At 33.2% G+C, this 21240-nt stretch overlaps 2 protein-coding genes across 8 annotated transcripts in view; one reads left to right on the forward strand and one right to left on the reverse strand.

Annotated features, from left to right (window-relative positions):
* LOC111000980 (oxysterol-binding protein-related protein 1) overlaps nucleotides 1-12160 on the forward strand; it is a 32930-nt gene extending 20770 nt beyond the window's left edge. For 2 of the 5 annotated variants that reach the window (XM_045632575.1, XM_045632576.1), the window contains exons 15-22: nucleotides 6043-6263; nucleotides 6640-6755; nucleotides 7323-7465; nucleotides 7921-8121; nucleotides 8690-8888; nucleotides 9083-9196; nucleotides 10089-10303; nucleotides 10926-12160. In XM_045632575.1, the coding sequence (XP_045488531.1) occupies nucleotides 6043-6263; nucleotides 6640-6755; nucleotides 7323-7465; nucleotides 7921-8121; nucleotides 8690-8888; nucleotides 9083-9196; nucleotides 10089-10303; nucleotides 10926-11034 (1318 nt within the window). In that variant the 3' untranslated portion in view covers nucleotides 11035-12160. Of the gene's footprint in view, nucleotides 1-625; nucleotides 811-6042; nucleotides 6264-6639; nucleotides 6756-7322; nucleotides 7466-7920; nucleotides 8122-8689; nucleotides 8889-9082; nucleotides 9197-10088; nucleotides 10304-10925 lie in introns of all 5 variants that reach the window. The other 3 variants (XM_022270605.2, XM_045632577.1, XM_022270606.2) reach the window with 3 other exon arrangements.
* Nucleotides 12161-14016: 1856 nt separating this feature from the next.
* The window catches only part of LOC111000984 (17-beta-hydroxysteroid dehydrogenase 13), a 32148-nt gene continuing 24924 nt past the window's right edge, over nucleotides 14017-21240 (reverse strand). The window contains exons 4-9 of one of the 3 annotated variants that reach the window (XM_022270622.2): nucleotides 19240-19391; nucleotides 18580-18757; nucleotides 16982-17167; nucleotides 16400-16582; nucleotides 14965-15041; nucleotides 14017-14719 (exon numbers count right to left, since the gene is read on the reverse strand). In XM_022270622.2, the coding sequence (XP_022126314.2) occupies nucleotides 14967-15041; nucleotides 16400-16582; nucleotides 16982-17167; nucleotides 18580-18757; nucleotides 19240-19391 (774 nt within the window). In that variant the 3' untranslated portion in view covers nucleotides 14017-14719; nucleotides 14965-14966. Of the gene's footprint in view, nucleotides 15042-15078; nucleotides 15608-16399; nucleotides 16583-16981; nucleotides 17168-18579; nucleotides 18758-19239; nucleotides 19392-21240 lie in introns of those variants that run through there. The other 2 variants (XM_022270621.2, XM_045632579.1) reach the window with 2 other exon arrangements.

The raw sequence follows: 21240 nt of genomic DNA on the forward strand, positions 1-21240 counted from the left end.
TTATGAAGCCACACTGCCACAGCTGCGTATTAAATTATTATATTATTACAAACCATAAATCATAATGACAATGACAGTTGTAAAAAATTCTCGATATGTACCAAATGCCTAGTAATTTAATATTTATATTAATTATTCAAAAAAAAAATCATCAATTATTATAATATAATAAAAATATCTAATAGCTTGGGTTGCGTATTACTTAGGAGGCTTCAGGTGCATATCTAAGAGGAAAAGGCGGTTCGTGTCGCCATTTTGGATTTGGAATTTTCCTAATAGTGAAAGTCAATTAGAGAAGTAACGGTCGCAAAACTTTTAACTGATGGCATAATGGAAAGTTAAAAAATAAATGTTATTTCTTTCTCGGTACAAAAATGACATTATCGTTTGTAATGTTCGCGCCAAAAATAAACGTCATGTTGGACACGCAGATATGATTTAATATTAAGACAGATAAATTTCTGCATATTTTCGAATATGGAAATACATATTTATATGATTGAGTAATTTATACATGTTCGTGTTCCCACGATTCCAAGGCATTATAGAGTTGCTGCGTGTTAAATAAATTTAAATAGATTCATTAGTTCTGGCGACCAAATACGTAAAGTTTTTATCATATTAGCTGTAGTTTCAAATCACCACTAACGTGTTGAATGTATACTACATAGTAGTATCTGTATTTGGGATGGATGTAAATATTATACACAGAGAATAGTGGAGTGTTTTGTGTGAACTTCGGAGTGACTTTTCTCGAACTGCTAGTGGTTGTAAGATGGAAGATAATGTTCACAATCAGTACACGTACAGGTAAGTTATTTTTTATTAACTGGCATCTTGCAAGATCATAGTTACATTATAAATTTATGGAGATTTATAATCGATTCATTATTAGAGACTAGATACTATTATAGAAATCATAGTTGATTATTGTCAATACACAGATTATATGTAGACTAAAATATATCGCCTGTATGATCTGTGCTCTGTGTATGTGTTAGAAATGCATGAAGACTAGGTCTCAAAATGGCAGATAATAGACGCCTCGTGCATGTAAAAATCCTTAATGGTATTGGATTATGGGCCTTAGATTGAATCCTTTTTTTTATATTTTTTTGATAGACATTCTGTGACCATTGTGAGACGTGACGCACGCCATTGATTTTTGGAACATGCCAGTTTCCACGCGATGTTTGCCTCCATTGTAGGAGTAAGTGTAACGCACATAGAACGAAAAGGCCATTTAAGTCACAACCGTAATTAGAACGCCACGTAACGCCACGGTAGAAAAATACCAAATAATTTCGGCATAATGCTAATTCCGTTATCCGGTAAATATAAAATATTTTACTTACAAGTTCTCCCTTAATAATTCCAGCCGACGTGTTAAAATTTAATTTTCAATTCCGGGCCGACTTAACAAGTTTATATCGCAATTGCCTTCAAGATTGTTAACATGAATATTGTTTAACTAGAAAATATGGCTAAGTTAGGTTTACATATTTTGTGGCAAGAAAGGGCCATAAAAATTTAAAGTTATTTCTAATTAATAAATAGTAATCTGGAAATTTCGCTGGCGTCCTTTCGGCGATTTTGTCATTTAGTACGTAAATATTAAGGATATCTAATTTCTTATATTATAGTAAAAAAATAAAACTGTAGGACTATAGTTTAAACTTCTAAAACTTGAAAGTTACCTATAAACATCTATCAATCTATCTATGATATGATATGATATATGATTTTAGCATTATATCGTAGTCTAATATTTAGCAGATATACCTACCGACAAATATTTTCTTTACGTAACTATATGGTATCCAAAATGAAAAGGCAAAAACACTTTAAATTTATTTCTGGTAAAAAGTTAATTTCGGTTCGTGATTGCTATTCCAACTTTCAAGTTTTTTGCAGAGTGGCATTTTTAAAACTGATATTGAATAAAAATACAATAATTAAGGTTTAATAACTGAAAATCAGTATCTTTATATATATATCTAACTAGGTATTAGTTGCATATATACTCAACTAGGGACAGTAGCTATAACATATCACATAATTTATTTGTTATGGTAATTATTATAAACGTTAAAATGACAAAAGTATATTAGTTCTTTAGCTAATGAAACAAATGTAGCAAGACAACCAAATTATCGATTAATACATATAGAGCCAATTAACCACGAATACAAAATGCTAAAACTATATACAATTACAATAGCATAGTCAACCCTTACTACAGTACCTAAGTACATTACTTAAGAGCGCAATAAGACATATTTGGTTTTTGTCAAGGAGTAATATTGATCTTTCATTTAGTTTTATAAGTAAAAAAAACTAACTTAAAGTACATTCGTTTTTGAAAATTATATAAAATATACCCGAAAACTGTTTGTGTTCGGAGAGCAAAGTTTTATATAAAGGTTCTGTTTTCGTAGAGTAGCTTCGTAAAGCAAATATTTGTTTTGTTGAAAGTCAACACGTCTAGTAACTTTATAAAGCCTTTACAGAGACGAATTATCTACCCCTAGGTATAATAATATTCATCAGACAGAACATTATTATAATCACGTACTTCAAAAAAATGCTTAAAATAATAATAATGGTTCAACCAAGGGCGGATCCATCTTTGGCGCCAGTCGTGGTCAAGTCAAGAACTTATTGCTATACAAGGTTAATTATATTAAATTAAATTAATTAAATATTAAAGATATGTAGTTACATAAAATCTGGATGGTGACAAAATATTGAAATAAAATCATTATGTTTATTTAGTGGTCCACCTAAGTCCTGGAACCAGCTCATGGGGGTCATGACCCCCCACCTGGATCCGCTGTTGGGTTCAACACTTGTAAAGATAAACAGAAAGGAATATGTATCGCAATACTTGGAAATGCTGCCAGCATAAAGGTTACACTGCCACAGACACACAATTTTTACGACTTAAACATATTTTAGTAGAATTTGTTACGTTAGATTTAAAAAATAATTATGGGTACTACTAGGATTCTTCCACGCCTCGTCTTCGGGTGCCTAACCTGAACGATTACGAAGTGAAGTCAAAGATGACAAGTACACAGAGAGCAATGGAGCGGGAGCATCCTAAGAATAAAAAAGAGTCACAAAATACGAAGCATACAAATCAGGGCGACAACTTAGAGATCACAGACGCGCTAACAGCTGAAATGGATATATTGCAAGATGTACTGCTAAGGGAACCTCCAGGAATCGCGAGAAGGCAACAAAAGCTGATGATAACAAAAGATGGGCTGCCGATAATTATAACCACCAACACCAACAAAAAAACTAATACCCATTTGATTTGTTACATTTATAGTATGGAATTAAAGTGGCTTTATTATATATATTTGCATCATGATGTTCTATTAATTATAATAACGTCATAATAATAAAAATTGTTATTTGTAATTGTTTTCGAAACTAATGGTTTAAATACTCTACCACACTATAAAAGGACCCTTGCCTATAAAAATCCTTCTCTAATACCTTACTCTTGAAAGCATCAGGAGTGACCTATTAATTCTAGGAAGGTGATTTAATAGTTAGTTAGCCATTTTGAAATACAGAGTGGAACATGCAGGCACCCACAGACGGGTATTAAATGTTTTAAATAATTAATTAAAGCAAGAATTATGTGATATATAAAAAAACCTAACAGCCGTTACGTAAGTCCTCTATATATGTAATTTCATTTAAATTCCCGTAATACAGATGTAACCGGCGTAGCAATTAATTCTGTTTGAACATTTGTACATCGCTGAATGAGCCGTCGGGAACGCCGGATGCGAGTATTGATCGCTCGGGAACGACCTTGAACAACTCAGCCCAGCTTTCGTAGCCCGAGTTTGAGCATAGGGCTATATACAAGAGTTATTAGGTATAGAAAACGTTAATGTATAAATTGTATATTGACTATTTCCAATATTAATAATAATAATGAATAATATCGTAATTTATCTACAGGAAGTTTTGTTCCAAGCAAATAAAGCCGATCCAGTTAATATTTTATCGTGTTTCTATTCACTTAAATCTCTTAAATCTCTCTCACTCTAGCTCCAATAAAAAAAGATAGAAAGTTTGATTTGAGACATTTTTATTCTTTCTTAATACATGAAATAAAAAGAATTCAGTGGCAAAGAATAAAAAAAATGTAAAATATGATTATTATGGAAAATAAGATACAGGTATCATTTATTCCACGTAATATACTCATCGGCTAGAAGACAGAGGGTGTAGGCCGAGAGAAAAAGCCGGCGTCAAAAACTTTCGGTACTCTTTTAAAATATTAAATCATTCATTTTTGCGTATAGGATTTATAGGTACACTGTCCTTTTCTCTACTTCTACTTCGACTGCGTAAGTCTATGAAATTGTGGCCCATTGTCATTGCCCCAATATCACCAGATGGAACAGAACGAAAGATAACTGTTATATTTTTAAGTGCTGTCGTCACTTGACCATCAAACTCCGAGTTCGAGTGCTCCTTTGTTACATATGGCCAATTGTTCGGCACGGCTGTGAACCTTGAACAATTCAGAAGATTCCTCCCGGTGCTTAGAAGCATTTGAGATGCGGTGCTATCGTCGATTCGTGTAAACTGTATGTAGAAGGTCTCTAACGAGAAGGCTTCGAATGTCAAAGAACTTATACAGAACATTAAACAACGGAAAGTTACGTACCTGGGCCACGTGTTGTGATATGACCGGTACTACCTCCTTGAATTATAATGGGTAAAATTCAGAGTAATCGGAGTATGATTAGAAGGCAAAAATCATGGCTTCGGAAGGCTAGGTGAGAGTTAGAGTGGACGGGTATTGAGATCGCGGAAAAAATGCTGCATCTGGCCCAGGACAAGACACGCTTCAAGAGAGTGACAGCCAATCTCCAATGATGGAGAGGCACTTAAAAAAGAAGAATATATTTTTGAGACCTACTACTAAACATATACTTTCAGCTAACATTTTTTTCTAAAGAAATCTGTATTTACATGTTATGTACATATTTTCATTAACGAATTTAACGAGCCCGTACAATATAAATTTCTAATTTAATTCTGTTATATCTGTTTTATTTCTATTTTTATTCTATGTTTGAGTATTTTATTTGTAGCGTAAACGTAATTGACTTAATAAGGTCTTAAGACTTAATTCAAAGAGATGAAACGCGGGTATGTTGTTTTATTAATGTTATATATATTTATATGTTTCTCAGCAGCCTGACAATGTATGTAGATATATATTTTATTAATAAATATTAAAACTCGTGAGGCAACCCTGTCAAGGGTCGTAGGGTTCTATGAAAACGTGACCTTCGTGCTCCGTCTCAAAAGAATCTTTTATAGCAAAAATTGCGTAGTCGTAATATACGTACGAATCGCACTTTGGATTTCACTTACTTTTATTAATCTAATTTAATATTTTTTCGTTAAATTATTTACAGATAACTAAAGTTAGTATTCATATAAATTACTGTAGGAGCGTCTTTTATTATGTATAAAAAGAAATTTAAAAATAATTTTTAATATAAAGCACACAAAACACTCAAATATTAGTCTTTCCTCCAACTTGATTTCGATTGATTTTGATCCCTTTGGAATATACGCTCTTCGGCCGTGAGCTTTACGCACTGGCGCTAATTAAATATTAAAGTTGGCGGCTGTAGATAGTACCGGTGACCCCAGACCTGGCGCATTTCTCGTTCAACGAATAGGTTTTGAAAATTTAAAAAAGTTATATTTATGTGTTTTTATTATTATTACCGTTAAGAAAACAAAGGGCCATGTCTAAAACTACACTCCATTAATGTATTTTTAAAGAAGAAATATAATATACCTAGCTCGAATGTCACCCATCGGATCCAATAGTATCTTATCAATCCAGAATCTAAATTAGTCAAACGCACAGAAAAATATTATTGTCATCGGTTAAAAGAGACCAGACATCAAATCGTAGGTTAGAAAGAGAGTGAAGAAAGACAAACACATATAAGCATATAATATTTTGTCTTTCTTCTATGTTTTCAGGACATCACTTCCCGTGGCTCAATTCAGCCGTGGCGACTTCTCCCTGTGGTCAGTTTTAAAGAACTGTGTTGGCAAAGAATTATCCAAGATCACCATGCCTGTGGTATTCAACGAACCACTTTCCTTCCTCCAGCGGATGCTGGAATATCTGGAGTATGCTCATCTTTTGAGGATGGCGTCGGAACAGACAGATCCTGTAAAGAGGATGGAGTATATTGCTGGTAGGATATTCATAGTAGACCAAGATCATTACATAGTAGGCAAAGTAAGGAGCCTCTGTGTGTGTATGAATAGATAAATCTTTCTTATTGATTTTATGATTTCATGTCAGAACTTCTAGATGAAAATGGCATTATATAGCTTAAAAAGTTGTCGATGCTCGCCATTTGCCACTTTGTGCCCCATGTAATCCTAAGTTTGAACTAGCCCCATTGTGACCGAGATTCGGCCATGTGATTTATAGAATTTCGAGAACATATACTACATACATTTCTGAGCACTAGGCTAGACGTGATCAAAACATCAAAAATCAATAGACATCTGGAAATTTATCTCTATATACTATTCCGTGGTTGTACTTTAATACACCTGTTGCAGCATTTGCAGTGAGCGCGTTAGCCTCAAACTGGGAGCGCCTCGGTAAACCATTTAATCCTCTTCTGGGTGAAACTTTTGAGCTGGAACGAACTGAGTTCCGTGCAGTGTGTGAACAGGTACTTATATTACTTAAATTATTTTAAACGTAATTAAATCAATAAAGCTTTTTGTAAATTTGAATATCAATAAATTATCCTAATCTCTGGGATTAATTTGCAGTTCAAACAATTTGTATGACTCAAAACTTGGCGATTAAAAAATAGTGGCGGAGAGTTTCTTGCCAGTTCTTGCGAGCTGGTATTAAATGTAAATTTATAATGAATTTAACATATTTTATGTTGACGTTCATAAGTGTGCTTGATTACCTATATGAATAAAGTAGATTTATCTAAATTTAATAAACATATACACAAAACTAATACTTTAAAAAAATCCTATATAGTCTAGAATTATTCTGTTTATTACCATAGTTTTTGATATTCTTTTTTGCTATTTTACATAAATCTAAATTATCCTTAGTAATACTATAAGAAAAGAAAGAAGAGAAATAGTATACATATACTATAGTATAAATAAAAATAGTATATGTACATACTTTTTGTTAGCAGGAGCATGAGTATTTTGGATGAGTTCGCATTACCCAGCACTAAAGTCTATTAAACGAATTTAAAAACTAATTTTAGGTGTCTCACCATCCCCCCGTATCAGCGTTCCACGCCGAGAGCCCCCACTTCGTCTTCCACGGCTCAGTGCACCCTAAACTCAAGTTTTGTGGCAAAAGTGTTGAGATTCAGCCTAAAGGACACGTCACTGTAGAATTACCCAGGTAACCTAACTTTATATTATTTTTCTACTCTGCATTAGACATGGATTTTGGTTAAGGTTAATATGTAACGCGAATTTTCCCCCCTTTTAGCAATCTTGGTTGGATTTTTTTTCTTATTTAAGAAATAGTCTATGTATGAACGTGGATAAATACTGTATAGATATTCTAATGTTAATAGTAACCGTTCTGCGTTCAATTCCCGGCTAAACCATAATTGTTTCGGATGTTGGTTGTGGGTACAGACTATCTGCCTTATGCTGCAATAGGATATTTGGTATTCACACAGCCTCAGTTATTTAAGAATTAATTAAAATATATACGATCAGAACTGATATTCAACATTTGAGTCCAAGTTAATAAAACATGTTGTTTATAAGATATTTCAAGGAGCCCATTTGTGTCATTTTATCACCGATTTAACGTAATAAAGTTTTTATAATTAAAACCTTTTTTAGATGGGGTGAAGCCTATACATGGAGTAATGTAAACTGCTGCGTTCATAACGTGATTGTTGGCAAGCTCTGGATCGAACAGTATGGTAGCATGGAGGTGACGTGCCATGGAGGTGCTGGCCTTAAAGCCAACCTCTGCTTCAAACCAGCTGGCTTCAACAACCGGGACTTGCATAGAGTTGATGGCTTTGTTATGGACCCTAGGTATGATTAATTCTTTTTGCTTACTACAAATATATAGAATCAGCTCTCCATACACCTATGTGAACCATACAAGTACAAGTATGTGAACCGATTTTTAAAAGACGGGTATAACATTTATGGGGGGGAGAGATTGTGTTACTGTGAGCCTTTTGCTCACTGTTCTAAGGAAAAAAACTCTTAATGTATTGAAAATGATGTATTGTAAGATGTTGAAATGTATATATGTTCATTCAGGCAGCAAAGTACAAAGGAAATTTTCAATGTAGTAAAGTGTTAAGAGTACTAGTTTAGTAATGGTTCTTACATTTATCATTATAATGACTATTTTGTGGTAGTTTTGCTGCGATATAGGAGAATATATTATTTAAAACTAGGGGCCCGCTACGGCTTCGCACAGATAAAGATTTCTTTTTTTTTAATTTATAGATATTGATATGTTCTTTATTATTGCGAAACATTTTTATATCTTTTTATTCTATCATCAAAATTTCTAAAGGCCCCCTCGGATCACTGATACCTATTAAATATATTTAATACTTAATAATTTACCGTTTCATTCATTTTACAGCAAAAAGCGCTTGCGGTACTTATACGGTAAATGGACCCAATACATCAAGTGCTGCTCAGCTGCTACTTACGAACAATGGGCGAAAGAGAGAGGAGAAGACGCCACCACACAACAGACACCATCGCATACGCCGAAGAAAGTCCTCGCTAAGCTTAACAGCTTTAAAGTTGGAGCTTTGCGTTCTATGTCTATACAAGACGTCAGTATTAAAATGAAATTATTTATTTGCCAAGAAATTTGTACATATAGATTCATGAAAAAAATCTTGACCATATGTCATGGCATGCAAATGTCATGTTAATTTTATATATTTAACAACGTGTTACGTAATTTATATACAATAAGATTATATTATAAAAGGAATTCTATTAAGTCTGGAACTGTTACTTGCAGGACGACCCTGAGACTTCAGACGAAGTGCCAAAGCCAGACGAATCCTATAACATCGACATCCCCGGATCCGTCACATTATGGGAGGCTACACCAAGACCTGGGAACAGTGCGCAGGTAGATTTTATTCCTAAGAGGCTTTATATGTCATAGTATCCTTAGGTTGGTCGATTCTGCATCTTTGATAATATATATTTTAGGGTGTTTATAATTAAAACCATCTTATCATATTTCGTGGATTCCATAACGGTTTGATAGCAAATTGTGGCCTTACAACAATCGATGTTAATTAATAATAAAACTTTATTCATGCAAATATGGTTGTGACAAAGTTGATTTGAAGCTAGTTAGTTCCGTGGTACATGGTGCATGTTTAAGACAAAGTAGTTGCTACATATTATTATACTATGTGTGAATGTATGTGGTTGGGTATGTGTACGTGCTGTGTATTTGAGACTGTGGCTGAGAGTTGTTATAAGCATCACTGTGTTAGTTTTTTGGACCTCAGAATGTCCTAAGAGGGCCTCTGCAAAATCGTAATTTAATTCGGCTAGCACGCATGAAAGTTTTTCAGTTTATATCTGGAGAGATCGACTATCTCAAAAGCCATACATTAGGAGTTTTTATAATAAAGAAAGCGTTGGCCGAACACAATTTTGATGTCGGAAATAAAAAAAATCTGTTCTAAGATGTGCCGGATTTATTAGTGCATAGAGTTGTGATATCTTAAACAGATCGCTAAACTGTATTGCTTTCTTACTAAATAACCTACTATTAATAATGATAATGTGTAATACAAAAAAAACTTGGGCATTTGCCTACCTCTCAGTACTTAGTTTGAATAACTTTGTATCATATCAGAGCCAAGAAGTCACTTTCAGATTTTCATACTAAAGTTATATGCACGATCTTTTATCACATAAATTAGTAAATTACCCAGTTGCGCGCTGAGATCAAAAACCTCGTGTCGTCAATCGAAACCAAATCATAGTTAACAAATATTTTTCAGTACTACCAATTCACGGAATTTGCAATGTCCTTAAATGAGTTGGAGCGAGATATGAAGGGGCAATTGTGTCCGACTGACAGCCGGCTTCGACCGGACGTCCGACTATTGGAACAAGGTGATATAGATGGTGCGGCTGCTGAGAAGACCAGATTGGAGGAGAAGCAGAGGACAGCGAGGAAGTTGTTGAAGAAAACGCCAGAAGCTTGGCAACCTAGGTGAGTTTTTTTTTCTCAGCTTACCTTAACTAAGTCAATAGTAATTCAAAACCAATTTAAACACATACATTATTGCCAAAAATAATGAAAAATGTTTATTTTAGAAGCAGTTAAATGCTTACATAGAATTATTACATTGCGAGTCCTTAGGGTTGTACGCTTAAGCAACATTGCAGGCTAACATTGCAGACTACCAAAGACAACGCCCATTTTTAATGACTGTCAAAAGTATTCGTAATCAAATGTTAGGATTTTTACTTGTGCAGAGCAAGCGGTGAATAATAAACAGCTAAAAAATAAAGGATCTTGCAAGTCAGATTTTGTTTGAAAAAAAAGGAGTAGCGGAGAGTTTATTGCCAGTTATTCTCTTCCGTTCTACGCCCTTGATTGGAGAACTGTCAGTAAATGTAAAATTAGAAGCATTTAATGTATTTTTTTTGACGTTCATAAGCGTACATAATGTTACCTACATGAATAAATGATTTTTGATTTTTTGTTGTTTTTTTTTGTTTCCCTTTAAGTAAACTCTTAGGTTTTTATTTAAGTTGGTAGTGAGTACCGATTTCCGATTGTATCACAATACATATTTTGAGAGTAATATTAATAATTTTTATTTTCTCAGGTGGTTTAGCCAAGGCACAAACCCATATACCAAACTTGAAGATTGGCTTTACAACGGTGGCTATTGGGATAGAAACTACCAACACTTAAAAGATGTGGATATATTTTAAATTAAGAGTCTTTCTCTAAACTTCCTTTAATTCCACTTAGACATGTGAAAATGCACTTACTTCGCCCTCCAATACTCAATCATACGGCAATAAAATCGTGTCTCTTTTACTCATATTGCATTTACGTCATGATAAAAAGGGACAGATCGTTTCAGGTATTTGTACTGATTTTTATAAGGGCTTAACCTATAAGTTTTATTAATGCTCAATACTTTATAAGCGATATTAAAAAGTATTTTATTCAGAGCTTCCAGTTATTTGGAAATAATATAATTTTTATATAGAATAATATTCCATTAGTAGCTTTAATGTAGATCAATTTAAGCGTTACAGTTCGATAATAAACTTTATCTAATTATTATTATATAGTCTGTGATGTTAATGCACAATAGAAGCCTATTTATTTTTCGTCACACTACAAATGCTGCGCTCTTTAACTGATTTACGTAAGAATTGGTACCCTTTTATTCAAAAAATACTTCGACAATTCAGACAGAATACGCCTGCTGATCAAAATTAAAACATACGATGGCAAGAAAATACCCACGCGTATATAAAAAGTTTAGCAACAATTTTATTTATATATATTAAATGTGTCTATGTAACTAGAAATGTGATTCGTATATGTAGTCAAATTTCGTTGAATAAATTGTTATTTAGCGTGTGTAGTAATGATTAGTGATACGTTTTTTAATAAGAATTAACTTAAATTAAAGAATTTTTTAAATTGTGATCTATTAAATCGCTTTTTAATTATTTGATACAATGGCGGCTCCGAAGAAAGGGTGGGATTCCGAAACGAGACTTAGTGAAAACTAGAACTCCGGAAATAACTTGAATTTCTCAATTTTTCTTTCAAATTTTTACCGTTTTCGTGTAATTGCAAATAAAACTTTTATACGTTTGTTCTCACCCCTTGCTTATAGACACTAGTACACTTTGTTTGAATCATTAAAAATTCATTATAGCAAAAATGCAGTTGAGTGTTGAAATTGTGATTAAAAATTTATTAAACAGGCAAGTCACTCGCGAGCTCTCTGGCATTGAGATTAGCATCACTTAACATCGTGTGAGCTTGCGGCCTATGTAATCTTTCTATATAAAAAAAACTATCACATTTAACTTAGTCTCGTTTCTGAAGACATATACACAAATGCGCCGTGATCATTAGTTAATCAACATCGTCTATAACAAAATTAATCTGGCAGACTAAATAAAAAAAGCATGTAGAAACTTTGTTTAATTAAAATTTGCACAGCTAACTAAATCCGTAATCAATCTTGACACGATGAGCTAATTTTTATTAAAAAAAGGCGGCAAAAGGCGATTATAAATTCAGTCAACATATTTATAAATATTATTAATTTGTTGTATCAGAGAAGGCATCGTTATTAATATAAATGGGTGTCAATTATTTAAGTAGTAATTATAGTATAATAAATATTACACATGTAGTAAGTCATAGTTTTAGTTAGGAGTTTATTTAAACAAAAAATGCATTTAAATTCTTATACAGTTGTATTAATAAAATAAATATATAATAGTATATAAATATTATATTTATTTTCATACGCTTAAGTATAACTGTAAATTCTATTAGAAAATGTTTAAAAAAATATTATGTAGTGAAGTAGTTGACTGTGCGTAATATCCAATGTATACCTGATTGTAAATGTTTATTCAATAAATAGTACAAAAATGAATTTGTTTGATTATCAGTTCACTTGCAAAAATAATTTATAAAGAAAATGGTCAAGTTCTTTTATCTGTTCTAAATATCGCACTCTTTATTTCGGAGTGATAGTATTCACAGAGGCAGATTTACCTGCAAGCTGGTGCATGGCGGCAAATTTGAAAACTATTTTTTTAATTTTATTATTTATATGGATATTTACAATATTTCCAAACTAAATTTACTATGTATAAAATGATATAAAAATGGATAAAAATTAAGATTTAACTTTATGTTGGTAGCTAAATGGTAATACTGAAGATTAAAGAATGCAATAAACCAGTTATATGTATTATAATATTTATTTCTCTACAAGATATCACAATTTCACTAAAGCATATATAAAACACTCAATAAAATATAAACATCTTCAAGATATATTAAATACTCAAATATTTTCGTAAACACATAAATAAATTTATCATAGTAAGGAACGGTCCGTATTATTTATTTATTATGTAAATATATTTTAACAAATGTTTTACTTTAAAATTACTAGATATAATATTTTACCAAAAATTTGATAACAATACCGGTGAAGGAAATTTGAATAAATTGTAGATATTTAAAAACGTAATATATATTACGTAATAAATTATGTAATGAAAATTAGTGAATTAGTTTATTTTCTGAGTTGAAATTAAACAATTCACTATTTTTAACTTTGAAATACTATAATGGCACTGTAAGGCAAGTTATCAATAAAACTCTTTGTATAAAATCTCAAAAATAGTTTTAACTGAAAATATTGGAGTATAAATATGCGTTCATATAGTTACGCCAATAACAATTAAATTTAACAGCATTGTTTCTGTTTCATCTCTTCATAATTAGTTTCCGAATATTCGGTTTCCTAATATGGGCAAAACATGGCTGATTTTCAGCACCGAGCAGTGGTTGGCGACCGTCAGCGATTGTCACTTGTCAATGTTGTCATAGATCACGCAGCGTTACACAAAAATCAGCAATACTGTACGCGTCTTTATAATTTTAAAATTACTTTAATTTTAATTTAAAGAGAGCTGTTGTATATACATTTAATTTTCATTGGCATATGTATAGCCTTATTTTTTACCGAATCTAAAATATTAGTATAAAAGTACAAAATTCACAAGAATTCCAGATATATTGTCATGTTCAGTACATAACTTAAGGCACAAACATTACCCTTAAACGTCGACTACCAGCAATATTATAACAATATTACTTTAAACTTGGATGTAATTAAATATGTATTTAAAAACATTAACGAATAATCAGAAAAATATATCCATAATTATGTCCTTACAAAACTTAATTAGCCATCTTACTTCGCAACATGATAATATATTCTTAATTACTATTGGTTTTGGACATTTTGTTCATCTGTATAGTTTGAGTGTTAATGTTTAATGGCTGAAAATATTTGATTAAAATATGGCGTACATACTACGAGACCTGGGACTCTAGACAAGATACTTTGCGTAAAGCGTCTCGCTATGAAAATCTATTTATGGTAAGTGGTAACGTTAGACGCAAAGTGTTCTTGGCTATAGCCTTACACTTGACACTTTATCATTGTTTCAATATGGCAATTTTAAATACAAGAAAATTGTCAGAAGCAGTTAAGTTGATACACTATCTAATTAAGGCATATTACGGGTCTGTTTCACAATGTCCGGATAAGTTCCAAATAAGCTATTTATTACTTATTGGTAGGATAAACAGTATATTTGCGTTTCACGACTGGCAGATAGCGCTATACGTCATGAAACGCGAAGTATCTTATTTGGAACTTGTATCTTTCGAATAATTTGTGTGGCATAGCTATTTGGTACTTTATCCATACATTGTGAAACAGGCCCTAAGGCTACTTTACTTAACATCTACTTATCACACTCTTATATGGTAAAAAAATATAAAACCGGTTCCACTTCTGGTTCGGAACATGGGTTGGCTTCTCCTGAACAAAACCTTTGAAATAAATCATGATTATATCTTAAAAAGTATATTCCCATAATCGTTCGTTTCCATAACGAAGATAACAAAGACATACCGATACAGACATAAAGATATCGTATATGTTATATGCCAGACACACAGCCCACAAAGATGATCTGAAATCTATGAAGCCAGTCCTCTTGATGAAATGACACTAGATGTAGACCTGGATACAAAGGTGAAGAAGCGACCACAAGATAATTTGAGACTGTACCTACATTTATTGAGGTTCTAGCCCCGAGTCCAAAAAGTCCTTAATTTGCAGCGGCACGGCTACTGGTAATAATCTGCACCACTGTAAATGATGTCTACGTTAATTTTCCTTCCTAATAATCCTTGGGAGTCGCTTATATAAAAAAAAAACAAATCCTTCGTGTCATCTAGTAAGCTGGTACATGTATCCAATTCATTTGTTAGAATAAATTTCTACTAACTTACAATAATGATTATTGTCTATAATAGGTTTTTCTCTCATAGCTAGAATTTATGAACTTTTGATTTAATTTTCGGGTTTTAAAAGTGAAATTGGTACAGAAAATCGAATGATTGGCTGTTTGATTAAATTCGATATTCTTTCTTAGTAATAAATCAATCTAATTTCACTATGAATACATTATCAAAATACTTAAGTTACAACAGTGAAAGGAGACTTTAGTGTGTAAGTTTTTTATAATTAATTACTCGCTAAAGTCGATTGTACTCGAATAAACTAATCAAAAGTCATTTTGAGACTTTTGTACATAGTTTAACGATTTTGTACATCGAAGTCGATATATTAAGAAATATCTATTGCGCTTCAAGTCCGGAATCCAAAAAATCCTTTAAATGCAGGGGCACGGGTCTGGGGAATATTCGGAACCACTGAAATGGAAAGGTACAACATAATACTGGATAGGTCTTAAGGTAAAGAAAAGGTTTTAGTGGTCGAGACAAAAGCATTTTGCGACACGCGTTACCCGCTAAAAAAATATAAATTGAAACAAAGTTTAATCAACGGCACAAACATAATGCTTTAAAACACCTACTTTTAAAAAAGGAATAATTTTCGTAATTAATATATGAAGTTAATATGAAAGAACTAAAAAGTTGTTGACATTTGGTAATCAATACAACGACCGGGTTACGTATGGATTTGAATATGGCGTTGGCGCGTCACGTTTAACGCAAAATAATTTTGTCTATGGTTCCAGGTTACAAATGAATTACAGTGCTGCTAGTAAAATTGGTATAATGAAATAGTTAAATCGGGTAAGTTTTTCGATATATTACCCGGCACGGCAGAATTAATGAAACTCAATTGCATTAAAGGTAATTAAAATAATGTTACTAGAAACACCGTTTAGTTATCAATTTTTATGAAAATTGACTACAAATATTGAGGATGTGAAATATCGAATTAATTTGTATTATATGAGGGGTTTTTACATTAGACACACAGAATGGAATGGTTGACATAAACAGTTCGGGGTGGAAGCTTTTGAGGTTTCAAAGTAATAATGTAAAAGGTTTTTAGATTACTATTTGCTATTTAAATTTGGACTGTCAAAAGACACTATATAAATCGATACACAAAATAATCTCTTTAAGTGCAAAGCTTAAGGACCCGGACAAGTAAAAAATCTTGAAATCCGACCAAATGTTAAATGACCATACCTGATTGATGTAAAATAAGGAGCTGGGAATTGTCATCTCTGAGTAGTTCCTCCTAACAGCATCCACGATGTTGTCAGCTGCCTCCTGGGGAGATATGATCTTCATCAGCGACGGGAACTTGATTTTCGGGTTCTTGCACAGGCCGGTGTCAACGATGTACGGGAAGATACAGGTTAGTTTAATCTGTAATAGACAATAGAACATTTTATATTTTAACACATTTGAACTGAAACCTCTGCAACGCAGACACACTCTGTGTGCGTTTTATGAAGGCAGATATAATATATCTTCAAATTAATGCCGGGTATGAATAGGAAATAGATGTTTGTCTTATCCTATGTTTCTTTTACAGCGTAAACACGATTTCACAATACATATAATAGTGTACATCGTCCAGACTGTCAAATGTCAAAGAGTGACGTGTCGATCGCGTGATTGGTAAATCAGTTGAGGTTTGTGTCTAACGCTGCAATACGATGCGCAAATTTTCCCTCTCTCCCTTGTATGTACAAGATGTTTGGCTACTATAACAATCAAAGGATGTTCTAAAAGTAACTTTACCGCTTTAAAAATAAAACTTACTCCACTGAAGTCCCTCGGATCCTCCCTAAGTTCCTCATGCAGAGCCTCCATCATACCGCGGACTGCGAACTTGGTACCGCAGTAGGGCACCAGATTACGCAGACCAAGAACACCAGCCATCGAAGACATAGCGACGATGTGACCGTGATTTCTCTCCATCATCGAGGGTAGCACGGCTTGGAGTAGCTGAAAGATAATATAATGATAATTATTATTCCGTTTAAATCTCTCTATAAATCATTAATTAGTTAAGGGTACTTTTTCATACACACCAATCTTTTTATATTTATTCTAGTGTCTGCTTTGCCATTAATTTCCTACATATAATTAATATCTATGGGAAAGAGTAGTGTTGGCCTAGTGGTTTCAGGCTGCAGGCTGACTCTGAGGTCATAAAATTGGTCTCCAGCTGTGCTCCTTTGGATTTCCTATGTGCGCATTTAACACTCGGTAAGGAAAACATCGCTCGTAAACACGTTCCAAATGTAAACGGCGTGTGTCAGGCACAAGCACAAAAAAAATATAATACAGAAATCTAAGGCTAAGACTGAAACATCTGTAAGGAAAGGTAAGGGCATTACTTAGGACTGAGTATCACGTATTGGATTTGACATTCGTGAGTCATACCTAACGAATGCTAATTCTCGACTCTGAATTAGCCACAATCTCACTGGTGGAGCAAGGTACTTGAGTAGTTTGTAAGGAATCTTTTTACATGGTATGTACACGTGCTTGGTAAACAGTATTAATTACAAACTGCGGTAAATAACCAGTAGTAATTAAATACTATAAAAACTTAAGCCACTTGTAGGAGATGTTATATAACGCATGTATAAAGTTATAGTGCTTTTAGCAAATCCTCTAGAATTACATTAAATTATTAAAAAATCTTTGGATGTATACGAATCTTGACATCACTTGAATACACACATAAAATACCATCAAATCTTGGTCCTTCAAGAAAAGAGCGTACAAATTCTTAAAAGGCCGGCAACGCACTCGCGAGCCCTCCGGCATTGAGAGTGTCCATGGGCGGCTATATCACTTAACATCAGGTGAGCCTCCAACCCCTGTTATATAAAAAAAACCCATGGTGTGATGTGTGGTGGAGTGATATAACAACAACTTATGCAGGAGGAACGAGGAATAGAAAGGTGGAGCAACAAAATATTAAACTGGTGCTCAAGGTGCCAATAATCGCATAATGGCTATTCTATCATCCTGCTAGACTTCTAAGATATAGTACCAGATTAAGAAAATATCAAGTGTAGATGACAGAGTTGAAATGTGCAGACAGAAATGGCGGGATTTGGGTTTTGCTAAAAAAAGGGCACAGAGATATTTAGAAAGAGATGGTAGAAATATAAAATTGAAATATATGTAATAAAAGACTTTTCTTTCTCGTGCATGCTCTACAACAACTGCAACATAGATTTAATTGGAGACATTCAGAAACGAGTCAAAACTTTTGGCGTATTTGGTGGTAACCTTTCTTCTCCTTATTTTCTTCTGTTAACCTACGTTACCTTACCTAATTTCCTTAGGAACTGGTTAGAACTTGTGGAAAATGTTTTTAAATATTTTTTAAAAAGTTTTACCCAGAGATGCGAGAGAACGTTGACTTCAAAGGCCAGCCTGATCTCCTTTTCATTGGTCTGGAGTAGAGGCTTGCACGGCATGATACCAGCATTATTCACCAAAATCGTGACTTCTCCGACTTCCTTACGAACTTTTTCTATCAGTTGATTGATGGCCTCTCGGTCTGTTACGTCACATCTGAAAGAAATTATTCAACACTAATTAAACCACTGAATAATCTTAAAGGTTCATCTCTGACGATTTGATGAAGATCACAATTAGTAGGAACAGAATTAAGATTGTAGAAATTCCTGTCAGAACGAGTCATTTCCGGTGAGATAGATTAAAAAAATATAATTCCTTACATACAGCATCGTATGGAAATTACTTCCTTATACAGGCTAAATGCAAATTTTTAGATCTATAATAATTATAGATGGTGGAATTTAAGTACTTATAAAAGATACACACACACACATATTACAATTCTGGCCCGAGAGACTCTCTAATGATCAGCTATGGGAGATATGTAATTAGCTATTCACAGTATGAAACGACGAAAGTGGAAGTCGTTGGGTCTTATGCTCCGGAGGGATCAAATCAACTAAAGAGGTGAAGACAGCTGCCTTCTCCTCCACCTGGGAGTAATTAATTCATAGCTTAAATCGTGATTTTCTCACTTATAGGTATGTGCTTTCCCCTTGTTCTCTTTAACCATCTCGGCGGTTTCTTCGTTGCCTTTAGGATTGATGTCCACGCAAACGATGACGCTTCCTAAACGGCCGAACCTCAATGCCATTTCTCTTCCCATTCCGTGGCCTGCCCCAGTTATCTGAAATGAGAAATACATTTGAACGTCTCCCGTACCATGCAGCTAGTACATTGATGGACTATCCATTCAAATCCTTGAATCAAAAGAGGCAGTCAACTTAAGTATGGCTTCAAACATCTAGACCAATTTTTTATTATAATATTTTCATACAACATTGTTCATATTATTCAACATTGCCAAGCACTGGAGGTGCCTTTATTATCTAATTCAAGAGGTTAATTTATCCATTAAACCAATAGCGCTACAACTATTAAGGTCTGGATTTCAGATTTCTGTATCTGTTTCGTGTTCATTTGTTTTTTCTAGTAGGCAAGATGTGATCGTTTTAGAAGACGGAAGTTCTGTGCGCGACACATGCGCACACAGAAAGTTCATTGGTGTGTAGTCAGTCGGGTTTAGATCCGATGACCTCAGAGATAACACACATGCTAAAGTTACTATGCTAACACTGCTCTTTTGAATATTAACATATATATTAAATATCCTTTTTCTTTTATAAATCTTCTAAAATCTGACAAAAAACATTAATAAATAATATTAACGGTCATGTTGCGTCTTTGTCTTTATTACTTATGTATTAAGAACGATACTCACGCCAACAACCTTTTATTTAAATTTATAATTAAAATAATATCAAATTTTAAAATTTAACTAAACGTTTGAAGCATAAGCCAGCAAAAGCGTTCTCACTACCATTATCTATGAAAACCTTGTAATCATTAAGTAAATGTTGACTTTTATGGAATGACTCTGAATAGGCCTTTACATCACCAGACATTTGGTTTCTTAATTGATTACGGCTTGTGTGAGACCAGTCTAGACGCATGAAAGAAATGAAGAAACAGATCGAAAGTAGTTTTCCTTCTCATTACGCATTCGAAACCAATTGGTGTTACAAAAGGACCTTCAGATATTACTGAAATGAGATTTCCTTAATATATATATTATGATGTACTGATTTTAATTAAAAAAATTAAAATAAATAAAAACATTCATCGTGGGCAAAACCATAGCTAAGCGAAATATATTTCTCTTAAATATATCAATGTTACACGACACCCAAAATATATCCAGATAGTAATAAATTATGACAATAACTTAAAAATTTCACAGCACAGGTTTACACGTCTAAATTTGTCTAAGATTTAGGGATTAAGGATGCCATTCAATGTAATGTAATCATTTTGCATTTTCTTAATTTCCGAAACGAGATTTCGTTCATTCTGCTCCGTGTTTTTTAATACGAAGTTCATCGTTCTTTCGTTCCGAAACTTTGTATTACAGTCCTAATGAGACATAGCGAGAACTATGACGTCAAATTAAATACGTTTTAATATACACGAAAAACACTGCCGTTTTTGACATTTCGGGTCTGAATTGTTGTCCTGTAAATCCTTTATATGTTCTGTGGGCTAGATACTCAAACATTCTTCCTTAAAATACTGAAACTTTGTAGTTGAGTTGCTAACTGTTGTTAACAAAAGATCTTGATTTTCTTTATCGGTTTAAGGTTAAGTTCAGTATGACTCTCGACTGTCAGCAAGACAACAAAGTAGGTATCGGATTTTTATAAACGGGAGTGGCATGTTGTCATAAACTTCTCATTTATTCATTTGTAAATTAGATAAGTTTTATATGCATTGTATTATATATTTTATAAGGTGGTCCTTTTGTCATTACTAATTATTTTAATTACATTAAAAGAAATGAAAAATACTATATTTACACATAGTTTTATAGACCATTAAAGTCGTCGGGAATTAAAGAAAAACATCGCTTCGGCTTTGGCCCAGTGGCCTACTGCAGCGCCATCAATTGACTAAATTGAGGATATGCAATACTGCAGTCG

The sequence above is a fragment of the Pieris rapae genome, chromosome 20, assembly GCF_905147795.1.
Source record: "Pieris rapae chromosome 20, ilPieRapa1.1, whole genome shotgun sequence".
Classification (NCBI taxonomy): domain Eukaryota; kingdom Metazoa; phylum Arthropoda; class Insecta; order Lepidoptera; family Pieridae; genus Pieris; species Pieris rapae.